We start from the raw sequence: 14,640 nt of genomic DNA on the forward strand, positions 1-14,640 counted from the left end.
TAGAGACAGAATATGAGAGGACAGGGATAGTATGGCATTTCTTTGAATTCCTCATTTAATTGCTCTCTATTACTGCACACAGCTCCGTTGCTCGACATTCTATGCAGCAAATTTTTCATTAAGGTTGTACGGAGTACAGAGTAAAAGTAACTGTTGGTACAACCAGGATTAAGAACAAACTAGCTCATTCCTTATGCATTTCCATGGAAACTGCGGAAGTGGAGGAGGGCTTGCGGGAGCTTTTAAGGTGGTCCAGAGGGCTCTTCCAATAATGCTGAGACCAGAGTCTGAAGGTTCCTGTAGCTACCTTGGCTTGAGGAGAAAAGGCAGGGAAATGGAGCAAGAAGTCAGGCTCCAAAGCCAATGCACCTACACACCACTGGGCTAGGCACTCCTATGAATCCGGTTTAGTTAACCTGCTTCCATGAACGAAATAGGAGAAGAGAAAGCAGAGGGCCAGGGCCAGACCATCAGCAGAGTCTGACAGTGAGATTGGTAAGAAAGGCCCGGAGACAACCAGAGCGTCTTCGCCTCACTGTGCCCTGGTGCCCTAGGGAACGGAGTCCCATGAAGCAGGCAGGGCAACGCGTGAAATCTAGCAGGTATCAGAGAATGAAACTATTTGGCTGCATTCAGCTTCTTAAAGCAAGTGCCGCACCAAAGGACAATGGTGTCGACAACCCCCCCATCACTGAGGGACTACGCCCCAGAATACATTTGTGCCTCCCTGGTAGTTGTGGCAACTCTAACAGGTAGGACATTATAAACGGATCTTCGCTCCATTCTCCTCAGGCATGTTCCCAAACTTCCCGTTTATTTTTATTCTATTTCAGACTACATCTCTAGCATTTCCATGAATTTTTAACACAGATTCTAAGCCAGACAGAGCTCACTGAATCATCTTTGAAATTCTATACCAAAGTTCAGATCCCTTCAGTCCCCCAGTCTGTTCCTGAACCGTCAGGACCTGGTGAGAGAAACCCAAGCCCTTGCGTCTGTTTTGTGACCACCGCCACATCACTCTTGTCTGGCAAATGCTTCGGGAATGGATCCAGCTCCCTGTTCATGCCGGCACGTGAGAGAAAAGGTGCGTCAGTAAGAGATGAGAAAGTTTTGGGAAATGCTATTCTTAACATACAGCTATACCTCATTTTACTGCACTCTGCAGATACTGTGTTTTGTTCTGTTTTGTTTTTTACAAATTGAAGGTTTGTGGCAACCCTGAGCCATGCAAGTCCATAGGCATAATTTTTCCAGCATCATTTGCTCACTGTGTTTCTGTATCATATTTTGGTAATTCTTACAGTATTTCAAACTTTTTCATTCTATTTGTTATGGTGATCTCTGATGAGCGATTATGACTTGCTGAAAAGGTCAGATGATGGTTAGCAAAAAGAGTTTTAAACTAAGGTATGTACATTTTTTTAGACATAATGCTATTGCACACTATGGTGTAAACATAACTTTTATATGTACTGGGAAACAACAAAAAAAATCATTTGATTCACTTTACTGTGAAATTCACTTTATTGCAGAGGTCTGGAACCAAACCAACAGTTTCTCTGAGGTATGCCTGTACCAAAAGTCCCAGGATAAAGCTTAGCCAACGTACCTTAATCATTTCAGTGCGCTGGCACTCAGGATCACGACCAGCCATTGGTAAGATTCTAATCTTCTGTGTCTTTGAGCATCTATCCGCAAGTGACAGGGTCATCTTTCTATGTGTGGCACTGTCTGTAGAGTGAGGTCTGCAGGAAATGAACAAAAATGCCTGTTTACCACATATATCTGTGAACCAGTCATATCATCAACATCACAAAAACAAGCTACCAGAGACCATTTCCTATTCTCTAGAAAAAAATAGGCAGGAACACTCAACTACATATACTAGGTGAGGGATTCCAAACTTCACTCTGTGGCTCACTGAAAAATTCTTATCTTACAAGTAAAGTAAAAAAACAAAAGCTCGAGTAAAAAAGTCTTTGCAAGGCACAATCACCCTCCAGAATCAGTAAATACACAGATTCGAGGAGCATTTACTGAAAACTAAGTGCCAAGCAACGTGCTTTGTGTTCTACAGGTTAAATGACTTCCCGGTCACAGCTACTCTGTAATTATTAAATTTTATGTATCAGGGAAGTGGGAGGCAGAGAGGTTGAGAAAGTTGCACAGGGTCACACAAAGGGAAATGAGACAGAAATATACATCTATCTGATTCTGAAGCCTCTACTTCTGACCACTACAATTCTCAAAAAGCTAAGTCATAACCAAGATCATTGTGCCCTCTTTAAAGATAAACATTACCCAAGGAGGATGATCTGCTTCGAATCAAGAAAAGAAAAATACAAACATTTCAGAGTAGTGCCTACCAGTCTAAAGATAGGGAATGCTCTCACCAGCTGACCTGAGTGTCCTGGGCTGCTTGGGGGACACAAACCTGGAGAGGTACTGGGTGCAGCAGCCTCAAGAACGGGATGACCCCAGCCTTCACACCCAACTCATTGCCTTTCCTCTGATTGCATGCACACTACCAACCTCGTTCTCAGTTAGTCTTCCAGATCAATTTTATTAAAACAAACAAACAAAAAGACACACTGACCAGCAAATATTCTAGGCCCCCTGGCAGTTATAGTACTCACTGGAATTACTAAATTAACACTGTGGTTTACATAACAGTCTCTTGTAAGTTTTATCATCATGACCCGGTTTCCCTGTGAAACAGCAATTTTTAGTGCACTTGACACAACAGCCTTTGAACCTTCAGAGCTGAGAACCATACCTTGGTCTTTGGTGAACTATACAGAAGGTTATGTCAATCAGGAGTCAAGTATTTTGGACGATATCTATATTCACTGCTTTTACTGTAAAAATAGTAGTTGATAATAGTTACCTGAATGTGAGTTTGGTTTTAAAAACGGCTTGTCCCTGTAGACCAGTACCTTGTCTTATAAAAAGATGGTTGTGATCTCCCTGTAGTGGAGCTTTGTAAACATCAAACACTTCGTTGCCTAAATGCAGAGACATGCTGAAAAGAAGGAACACTTCACATTTTAAAGTCATAAAGCTTTCATTCTATCATTTCACTTTACTTAAATTGTGATTCAACTGCTACTTTCTCTCCTTACACAGAGTTCAGAAGGGAAGAAAAAAGGTGGCATGATGTGAGAAACCACCTACACAGAGTAACAAAGCAGGGGGATGCAAACAAAGCATGTTGAGAAGGAAAGCGTGCTCTGATGGGTACTCATTCTCTACCACTTTCCCAGTGAAAGGTACTTTTTCTAACTTGTCACCTGAGAGTGAGCAGTGTGCGATGAGGAGGGGAGTTGGTCTAACATTTCCAAACTACTATGCTGTGGCAGGACAGAATGATCACATTTTCGGCCTAATTCTAATGCCTTTCACCAGCCTGTCTGACCCTCAACTACCTATCTACTTCTCTCAGGTCTTCTGTGCAATGTCAGAGACCAAGCAATGGAAACACTTTAATAAGACATATCCCCCAAACAAGGTTTTCTTCTAAAGTCTGACCCCTCCTAGCCACATTCTAGGTATTTCAATGCTCTTCAAGGCATTTTGGGCTTACCTCCCATCTGACCACTTGACAATCCGAGCATTGCTTTCTTTGATTTCATTTCCTTCCTCATCCCGGCGTATCCTCCATCTTATCGTATTTTCTACCTGGTTCAAAACACAAGTGCCTTAGAATGCTGTAGTTTATGCTTCTTTTCTCCTCAAAAGACACATAATCATAGAATTTGTCACACACTTAGTGACAGAAAAACAGACAACACTGAAATCCTCTTGTTTTTTGTTTTTTTTTTTTTAAAGATTTTATTTATTTATTTGACAGAGAAAGACACAGCGAGAGAGGGAACACAAACGGGGAGTGGGAGAGGGAGAAGCAGACTCCCTGCCGAGCAGGGAGCCTGATGCGGGACTCGATCCCGGGACTCCAGGATCATGACCTGAGCCGAAGGCAGTCGCTCAACCAACTGAGCCACCCAGGCGCCCCTGAAATCCTCTTGTTTTAATCATCTAGAAATGTTGAATAAATTAACAACAGAAAAAACAGTTAGCTTAACTTCTGAACTCCTAGTGCTGGAATCACAAAGGAAGCTGAGTGCCAGAGCATTTGAGCTAATGCTAAATCCGTTGTAGCCCTGGGATATGTTAAGAAAGAACTCATAGTAAGAGCTATGAGGACAGGAAATAAGATTTGAGACCACAAGAAGTAGCAATTTAGACCTGAGGCTCCCTCTATAAAGCAGGTTCTCTCACAGAGCTAACAACCTAATAAATATGGGACAAAAAACCTCTGCCCAGGGAAATAGGGAAACTCCCAAAATATGGGGAAGGAAAATACAGCACCCTAGGAAGATTTAAAACCCAGGTTTTTGAGGAGGTTTAGAGTCTAACTTTATCTTGATTGCATATGGGGAAAATACCAGGCAGGTCTGGAAAACATTCAAGAGCTTCTAAAATGAAAACCTATTGAAATTAAAAACTCATTGGGAATGGGGTGTCTGGGCAGCTCAGTCAGTTAAGCATCTGACTCTTGATTTCAGCCCAGATCATGATCTCAGGGTTCTGAGATCAAGCCCTGTGTTAGGGCTCCACACTCAGCGGGGAGTCTAATTGAGATTCTCTCTCTCTCCTTTTCCCCCTGCTCCTCCTTCCCACCCCCAATCACTCTCTCTCTAAAATAAATAAATAAATCTTTAAATGGTAAACTAGTCTTCAACAAACAGGAAAGAATATCCAATAGAAAAGAGAGTCTCTTCAACAAAGTGGTGTTTGGAAAATTGGACCACAACATGCAGAAGAATGAAACAGGACCACTTTCTTATACCATACACAAAAATAAATTCAAAATGGATAAAAGACCTAAATGTGAGACAGGAATCCATCTAAATCCTAGAAGAGAACACAGGAAGAAATACCTTTGATCTCGACCACAGCAACTTATTAGACACGTTGCCAAAGGCAAGGGAAACAAAAGCAAAAATGAACTATTGGGACCTCATCAAGAGAAAAAGTTTCTTCGTAGCAAAGGAAACAATCAACAAAACTAATAGGTAGCCTACAGAATGGGAGAAGCTAACTGCAAATGACTTATCTGATAAAGGGTCAGTATCCAAAATCTATAAAGGACTTACCAAATTCAACATCCAAAAAACAAATAATCCATTAAGGAATGAGCAGAAGACATAAATAGACACTTTCCCCAAAAAGACATCCAGATGGCTAACAGACACATGAAAAGATGTTCAACATCACTCATCATCAGTGAAATGCAAATCAAAACCACAATGGGGTATCATCTCACACCTGTCAGAATGGTTAAAATTAACAACACAGGAAGTAACAGGTGTTGCAAGGATATAGAGAAAGGGGAGCCCTCTTACACTGTTGGTGGGGATGCAAATGTGCAGCCACTCTGGAAAACTTTTTAACTTAAAAAAGTTAAAAAATAGAACTATCTGGGCGCCTGGGTGGCTCAGTTGGTTAAGCAACTGCCTTCGGCTCAGGTCATGATCCTGGAGTCCCGGGATCGAGTCCCGCATCGGGCTCCCTGCTCAGCGAGGAGCCTGCTTCTCCCTCTGACCCTCCCCCATCTCATGTACTCTCTCTCATTCTCGCTCTCTCAAATAAATAAATAAATCTTTAAAAAAAAAAAATAGAACTATCTTACAATCCAGCAATTGCACTAAGTAGGTTACAAGGGGTATCGAAGGGGTACATGCACCCTGACAATTATAGTAGCATTATCAACAACAGTCAAACTATGGAGAGAACCCAAATGTCCATTGACTGATGAATGGATAAAGAAGATGCAGTATATCGGGACGCTTGGGTGGCTCAGTCGTTAAGAGTCTGCCCTCGGCTCAGGTCATGATCCCAGGGTCCTGGATCGAGCCCCGCATCTGGGTCCCTGCTCGGCTGGGGGCCTGCTTCTCCCTCTACCTCTCCCCCTGCTTGTGTTCCCTCTCTTGCGGTCTCTGTCAAATAAATAAAATCTTAAAAAAAAAAAAGACGCAGTATATATACACACACATACACATGATGGAATATTATTCAGCCATCAAAAAGAATGCAATCTTGTCATTTGCAATGACATGGATGGAGCTACAGTATATAATGCTAAGTGAATTAAGTCAGAGAAAGACAAATACCATATAATCTCACTCATATGTGGAATTTAAGAAAGAAAATAGATGGCATATGGGAAGGGGGTAAAGAAAAAAATGAGAGAGGGAAACAAGCCTTAAGTGACTTAACAACAGGGAACTGAGGGTTGATGGAGGGAGGGAGGTAAGAGATGGACTAGATGGGTGATAGGTATTAAAAAGGGCACTTGTTGTGATGAGCACTGGGTGTTGTACTTAAGTGATGAATCACTGACTTCTACTCCAGAAACTAATACTGCACTACATATAAACAAGATTTTTTAAAAAGTTAAAAAATAAAAATAATAAATCTTTAAAAAACAAACAAAACTCAATGGGACTGGGGTGCCTGGGTGGCTCAGTCATTTAGCGGCTGCCTTCAGCTCAGGTCATGATCCCAGGGTCCTGGGATCGAGCCCCGCATCAGGCTCCCTGCTTAGTGGGAAGCCTGCTTCTCCCTCTGCCACTCCCCCTACTTGTGTTCCCTCTCGCTGTGTCTCTCTCTGTCAAATAAATAAATAAAATCTTAAAAAAAAAACCCAAAACTTAATGGGACTACCAGGAAAATATAGCACGTTAAACACATGTAGTTTATCACTGCTGCATCCTGGAAACCCACTGAAATGCCAATGAAGAAATTAAAAAAGGATATACTCACAAGGATAAAGAGAATATAAATCAAGATGGCAACAAAGTCAACATTTTGAAAATTGACAGATCTAAGCCCATGCTTCCCTATGCCTATCCCCCAAACATCAACCTGAAAAGCAGCGGCTCCCTTTCCCACTTAGATTTTCTGGATCCCCACCGTTAGCTGTGATTGTCTTTGCAACAGGGTCCTAATGGTTCTCTTCCAGTTTTTCCCCTTTCCTCTTTATTCCTCACTAAACAAACACTATGAGGGCGCCTGGCTGGCTCGGTTGGAAGAGCATGTGATTCTTGATCTCAGGGTTGTGAGATCGAGCCCCACATTGGGTGTAGAGATTACTAAAATAATAAACTAAAAAAAAATAAATAAAAAAAATAACCATGAAGCCGGCTGATGAAAAAAATCAAATTCATTAATTAAATATGACATCATATCTGAGATTGTTTCGAAAGTCTGGATAAGGTGTGGTAGGGAATATAGATGAAGCAAGACTGTCCAACCTGATAACCACTGCAGTGAGTGATGGGTACATGAGAGTTCGTTATACGGTTCTCACTATATTTGTAATGTGTTTAAAATTTTCCTTAATAAAAGGATAAAAACAATCTACACTATTCCTACCCTCCCTCTCACACAAAAAATATGCACACACATATAGGCCATTAGTGACTGAGAAGCCATTTTGAAAAATGCTATTATATAAAATGTTTCAAATTATAATAATGCTAGGACAGGATATACTGCTAGGTCTTACCCTATTGGGATGAAAGACACAGTAAAGTAGCTTTAAAGATGGAGGACCTACAGAGATACATAAATAATAAGGAACCAGGTATAGTTTATTTTTAAAATTAATTAAATTTTTTTTTAGTACTCTCTATACCCAACGTGGGGCTCAAACCCGCAACCTCAAGATCAAGCATTGCGTAACTCTTCCGACTGAGCCAGCCAGGCACCCTAGTTCCTTATTCTTCAAAGAATTAATTACACCACCGACTGACTCTCTAAGAACAGTCTTCCTAGGGGCACCTGTGTGGCACAGTCAGTTCAGCATCTGACTCCGTTTTGGCTCAGGTCATGATCTTGCAGTTGTGAGACTGAGCCCCCACGTCAGGCTCTGCACTCAGTGCGGACTCTGTTTCAGATTCTTTCTCCCTCTCCCCCACCCCTCCCTTCCCCACTTGTGTTCTCGCTCTCAAAAATGAATAAATAAAATCTTAAAAAAAAAAAAGGAACGCTCATCCTAGTCTCAGGAACATCACTCAAGAAACAAAGCGTCCAGGGTTATTTTCCATCACACACCAAGGCTTTAAAAAACAGCAGTCTGTTACACATCGACCTTTGGTACTCTAAACACCAAGGTTTATATATATATTTTTAAAGAGTATTTATTTAAGGGGGGCAGTGAGCACATGAGCAGGGGGAGGGGCAGATGGACAGGGAGACAAGCAGACTCCCCGCTGAATGGGGAGCCCAATGTGGGGCTCAATCCCAGGACCCTGAGATCATGACCTGAGCTGAAATCAAGAGCAGGATGCTTAACCGACTGAGCCACCCAGGTGCCCCTAAGCACCAAGGTTTTGGTGAGAGAAATGAGAAATACTCATTTCTAATCTTTGATGCCTATACTAGTCTGATATTATATGGCCTGAAAATAGACATATTGATATTTGTTGCACCCTAATAGAAGGTAAAGCAAAAATGCAAAAATCAATAAAGAGTAAATGAGGAACACATTTTTTTTTTTTTTTTAAAGATTTTATTTATTTATTTGACAGAGAGAGAGACAGTGAGAGAAGGAACACAAGCAGAGGGAGTGGGAGAGGGAGAAGCAGGCTTCCCGCGGAGCAGGGAGCCTGATGCGGGGCTCGATCCCAGGACTCTGGGATCATGACATAAGCCGAAGGCAGACGCTTAATGACTGAGCCACCCAGGCGCCCCTACCACATTAATTTATATAAATGATGAGAAATAATGAAAAGCAGAATATCAGAGGCACTGAAACAGGCATGAAAAACTCATACTGTTAACCCTATATCAATAGATACACATGCTTGAAGGAAAAATATAAGCAGGTGAGCTAATGGGGAAAGAGAAGAGGCAAGGAAAAGGACAGCAAAAAATAAATAATAGTCTAAGAACTACGCCTATTAATTCTGTGTACTGGAGCAAGTTATTGGTGTCTATGAGAGGAAGGAGTAGTCGGGGGGAAAAAGATGAAGGAGTAGTGAAATTTCACTGAAAAGCTTTGGAAGCCCACGCACTTTGGATAGAAACCATCTCGTATAAGGTTCTTTAGATACTTATAGATCTATCACACTTGAAGAGATGGAATTATTCTAAAAATTCAGTCCCTGAATTCTAAGAATGCCAGACTGTTACTTCTTAACATTCAAACACCATATACAATATCCACTGAAAAAATGAAGTATTTACAGGAAATCTTTTGGATTTAAGAATTCAAAAAGCATAGCTCCAATTATAATACCACGAGTTCAACTGCTTCTCATTCTCTGGTACAACTCAGCTTTAAAGCATCTGCTTAACCTACATCTTCCTTGATTAAAGATTAGAGGTCCTTCACGGACAGACAGCTAGTATAAGGTATCAAAGAGGAACATTAGTAGGAATGTAGTACAATAAAAATCTCTCTTAATAGTCAAAAAGAGCAACTGGAAGGCACTAGGAGTAGATTCTCCTTTTGTCTACGATTCTTCTATCACAGATCAAGGAGCCTGAAGGATTTCCTCTTGCAGGAAGTTGCTAGAACATGACCCACAGTACACACGGAGGTAGTCACTGTAAACACCAAACCACAGTGCTACTCACTCCGAAGGAAGAAGCTAGTAATTTGTTTAAAGCATCAAAATAGTGTAACAGTGGAAAAGATGGAAAAATGCTACTTTTACAGAGAAAAAGCTATATATTTTCTTCCTACGAATATTCTGAAAAGACAATTTGTTTGTAAAACAAAAAACATAAAAAAATCTTTTTTAAAAGCTCAAGTCTCAAGTGACTATCCCCAGGCTTTACTTTACAAAAGAAAAAACTAAATGAGTACAGACTGGAAGAGTACCTTTAATTTTAACCTGGTTCGACCTTCTTCGTCCAGCATTTCCTCATCTTCAAATTCATCTTCATAATACTGAGGGTCAAAAGGTCTACAAAATGTTTTTAAAATAAACTTACTAATCATATTTCTAAGGAATATTATTACAGGTATATAATAACATCTCTATTAATAGACACTGTTATACTAAAAATCATAATTAAAAGTTAAAAATTAAAAGTCATAATGGTCAAATATCTTCATGTTCAACTTTAAGGAATTATTCAAATCTCTACACCTTCTTGAAAGTTGGTGTTAACACATAATGCTTGAAAGGTAAGGCTAAATAGGTAAGAGTAAAGAATATTTTTAGTAAGTCTTCCAAAGAACAGGCCACACATGCTCTAGCTTTCCACATCAGTTTGCCCAGAGAAAAAAAATTTAAATCTCACAACAGCTTGCATGTGACTTAGTGAATAACAGTCTTCAACACTAACTGTCCCAAACCGTTAGCTTTTCTAGATCCACAATGGCAGCTACAGTGTGCATTTGCAGTTTCTCTAGCAAAGTTCGCCACTCTGGATTTCAGCTTTTTCAGGGCTGCACTAGTCAAAAACAACCAAAGGCTGGTGATTTCTGTTAATTCATAAGAAAGTATCAAACTGCTAAAAACAATTACAAGCATTAAGTCTCCTTTACCAATGGTCCATACTTTTTCCACCACATGATATGCTTGATTTATTTTTTCAGAGACACATGGTGAGTTAACCATTTTGTGATTAGTCACCTTGTGTAAAATCAGAAAAATATCAACATTCCACATATTTCTATCCAACATCTAGAAACACTTTTAATTGACTCCCTTACCTGGGCTCTACACTGAGAAAGTTGGGCAGTTTAACAAAATATAAGTCGTTTCCTAAATCAGTGTTTACTTTGGGTATTTCCACTTCTATTCTGGTCTCAGGAATTGGCTCCTCCTCCTGTTGATCCTGAGGCAATCCATTTTCATCCTAGTAAAAGAGTCAATTTCAGAGCTTGAAAGAACTTTGGAAATGGTCTAGTCTAGCTCAACCTCCACACTTTAATGACTTAGATAGACAAGAACCATACTGAGACTTCGGAGCTAAAGCAGCCCTCAGTCTCTACACTACCCACCCAAGCCACCCACCAAAAACCAAAAGATGTCTTTTGTGATAATCTGTTTTCCACATATTCACCAACAAAAGTCACTCTATCAATTAAAATCAGAGAAGATTTTCCACACAGCACACTTCTTGGCATGAACAAGAAAAACCCTAAAGATCAGTGGTTCTCAAATCACAAATCCTTGCAGTCTTGTCTCTTCAGGTGTGTCACCAACCTCTTGCTGGGCTGTTATTTCTTTCTTTGTTTTTACAACCAGTTTCTCCCAGTGGTAACATTTTTACAAACTATATAGTACAATATCACAACCAGGAGACTGACCCTGATACAAGGAGATACAAAACATTTCCATCACCACAAAGATTCCTATCACCTTTTTCTATAGCTACATCCACTTCGTTCTTACCCTCATCCCTCCTTAATCTCAGGCAACCATTGATCTCTTCTCCATTGCTGTAATTTTGTCATTTCAAGTATACTATGCCAGGGGAATCATACAGCATGTAACCTTTTCGGACTGGCTTTTTCTCACTCTGCATACCCTGGAATTCCATCCAAGCTCTTGTGTATATCAATACGTCAATCTTTTTCATTGCTGACTAGTATTCCATGGTATGGATGTACCAGGGCGGCTACTTCTACTCCCCCTTATAAACAAGATTTCCCTACCTAAGAAAGCCATCTGTTTCTTCTATTTTCATACTGCAAATCAGTTGGCAACTTCCTCTTCTTGGCCTAACAGCAACCTGAAATCTCTGAAATGTCTACTTAGCCTTCAGTAAGGGCCCAGTTCACACTGGCAATTTTACTTACAACAGGCTGCCCTGGAGTAGGTGGTTTATCTTCTCCATCACTCCCTGACGATATATCATCTGCACCTCCAAACAGATCCATGGTTCCACTGTTATCTTTAATATTGAGGGAAAAGTCACAGTATTAGTATCTATAACAAAGGTTCTTCAAAGCTATCACTTCCACATATTCCCAAGGTTTCTGGACCAGGCACCAGGAAACCACCCAAACACAACTCTGAACCTGGCTCTCAAAGATAGGACCAGAGAGCCTGTGGAGAGGGAAGGGGCAAATTCAGTGAAAAGCAAAACTTCACAGAAGACGTCTTTTTCCCTTCATTTACTGCAACCTTGTTCTTCCATTTTCCTTTACTTTCCGGGAGCCCAAATGTCCTCCTATAGTCTAGATACTCACATATGGGGCTTAAGCACTCAATACATGCCTATTCTCTACATACTCCCTCAAGTTTTAAAACTGCAGACCCTGGCCTACCACCTGAGGCAGAACTTCACCTAGGTTTGACAAAACAACAATAATTTGTAATAAACCAATAAACCAAGGTAGGGTAGAAGAGGGGGTAAAAAGAAAGATAGGAAGGTGGTCAGAAAGTAGACTGCTTGCAACTGGGATTATAGAAAAGTTACAATTATTGGCAATGACACAGTCTAGGATAAAACTAGGAGAGTGAGCTATTGAGACAAAGGGGAGGACAGATCACTGAAAAAGAAGAGACAACCTATTAGAATGGCCCAAATCCAGAATACCGACAACACCAAATGCTAGCAAAAATGTGGAGCAACAGGAACTCTCAATCACTGCTCATAGGAATGCAAAATGTTACGGGCACTTTAGAAGACAGCCTGGCAGTTTCTTACAAAACTAAACAAACTCTTACCATATGCTCCAACAATCATGCTCCTTGGTATTTACCCAAAAGAGCTGTAAGCTTATGTCCACACTAAAACCTACACACAGATGTTTATAGCAGCTTTATTTATAACTGCCAAAACTGGGAAGCAACCAAGATGTCCTACAGTAGATGAATGGATAAACTGGTACATCCAGACAATGGAATATTATTCAGTGCTAAAAAGAAGTGATCAAGCCAGGAAAAGACATGGAGAAAATATATATTTCTAAGTAAAAGAAGCCTATCTGAAAAGGCTACATTCTATATGATTCCAACTATATGACATTCTGGAAAAGGCAAAATTAGAGAGACAGTAAAAAGATCATTAGTTGCCAGAGGTTAGGGGGAGGGAGAGATGAACAGGTAGAACACAGAGGGTTTTTACGGCAGTGAAACTACTCCATATGATACCAGATAGGATACCATAATGATGGATATATGTGATTACACATATGCCCAAACACACAGAATGTACACCACCACAGTGAACCAGAGTGAAGGGTAATATAAACTATGGGCCTTGGATGATATATGATGTATCAACATAGGTTCACTAGTTGTAACAAATGTACCACTCTGGTGGGGAATGCTGTTGATGAGGGAGATTATGCATGTGTGGAGGCAGGAGGTATATGGGAAATCTCTGTATCTTCCCCCAATTTCACGGTGAACCTTAAACCGCTTTAAAAAAATATTAATAATAGGGGCACCTGGGTGGCTCAGTCGTTAAGCGGCTGCCTTCGGCTCAGGTCATGATCCCAGGGTCCTGGGATCGAGCCCCGCATCGGGCTCCCCGCTCAGTGGGAAGCCTGCTTCTCCCTCTCCCACTCCCCCTGCTTGTGTTCCCTCTCTCGCTGTATCTCTCTCTGTCAAATAAATAAAATCTTTAAAAAAAAAAAAAATTAATAATAAAGCCATAACAATTAAAAAAAAAAAAAAGGCGTCGAGGAAGGTCAGGGTATTGAAAGTTCATCTATATGGTAAAATCAAAATGAAAACCCCACCCACAAACACTCTCCTGCCTCCCCCCTTCTTTTAAAGATTTTTATTTACTTGCCAGAGAGAGAGAGAGAGAAAGAGAGAGTGCACAAAAGCAGGGAGAGAGGCAGGTACAGGGAGAAGCAGGCACCCCGCTGAGCAGGGAGCCCGATGTGGGACTCGATCCCAGAACCCTGGGATCATGACCTAAGCCAAAAACAGACGCTTAACCAACTGAGCCACCCAGATGTCCCTCCCCCGCACCTTTTTTTTAAGACTCATTTGAAAGAGAGGGCACACGTGCATGGGGGAGACAGAGAGGGAGAATCTCAAGCAGACTCTCCGCTGAGCGTGGAGCCCCGACAAGGGCTCAATCTCAGGACCCTGAGATCATGAGCCAAAATCAAGAGTCAGACACTTAAACGACTGAGCCACTCAGGCGCCCCTCATATCCCTTCTTGATTCATTTTCTTCCTAGTTCTTATCACCATCTGACATACTATATATTTAACTTACTTCTTACGTTGTTGTCAACAACCTATCCTGACCCCAACCTACCCTGACCCCATCAGCATTTGAGTTCTACAGGGAAAAGGTCTTTATCTGTTTTGATCAATGCTACATTCCCAATGCCCAGAAGAGTACTACTACACAGTAGATTCTCAATAAATAACTGAATAAAATGAAAGAATGAATATATCTAATTCTCAACCCTCTAGGACGGTTAGCATCATCTCCCTTTTATACATCAGAAAACTGACTCTCTGACAAATAAATAAAGCCTTTAAAAAAAGAAAAAAAGAAAGATGCCTGGGTGGCTCAGTCGGTTAAGCATCTGCCTTCGGCTCAGGTCATGATCCCAGGGTCCTGGGATCAAGCCCCGCAACGGGCTCCCTGCTCAGTGGGGAGCCTGCTTCTCCCTCTCTCTCTGCCTGCTGCTCCCCCT

At 41.0% G+C, this 14,640-nt stretch overlaps 1 protein-coding gene across 2 annotated transcripts in view; it reads right to left on the reverse strand.

Annotated features, from left to right (window-relative positions):
- LEO1 (LEO1 component of Paf1/RNA polymerase II complex) overlaps positions 1-14,640 on the reverse strand; it is a 38,485-nt gene that overhangs the window by 9,547 nt on the left and 14,298 nt on the right. For both annotated transcript variants that reach the window (XM_081831085.1, XM_081831086.1), the window contains exons 4-9: positions 11,828-11,922; positions 10,736-10,881; positions 9,896-9,980; positions 3,587-3,681; positions 2,891-3,025; positions 1,613-1,748 (exon numbers count right to left, since the gene is read on the reverse strand). In XM_081831085.1, the coding sequence (XP_081687211.1) occupies positions 1,613-1,748; positions 2,891-3,025; positions 3,587-3,681; positions 9,896-9,980; positions 10,736-10,881; positions 11,828-11,922 (692 nt within the window). The remainder of the gene's footprint in view (positions 1-1,612; positions 1,749-2,890; positions 3,026-3,586; positions 3,682-9,895; positions 9,981-10,735; positions 10,882-11,827; positions 11,923-14,640) is intronic.

The sequence above is a fragment of the Leptonychotes weddellii genome, chromosome 9 (assembly GCF_054177405.1).
Source record: "Leptonychotes weddellii isolate Sample4059 chromosome 9, ASM5417740v2, whole genome shotgun sequence".
NCBI classification, from domain to species: Eukaryota; Metazoa; Chordata; class Mammalia; order Carnivora; family Phocidae; genus Leptonychotes; species Leptonychotes weddellii.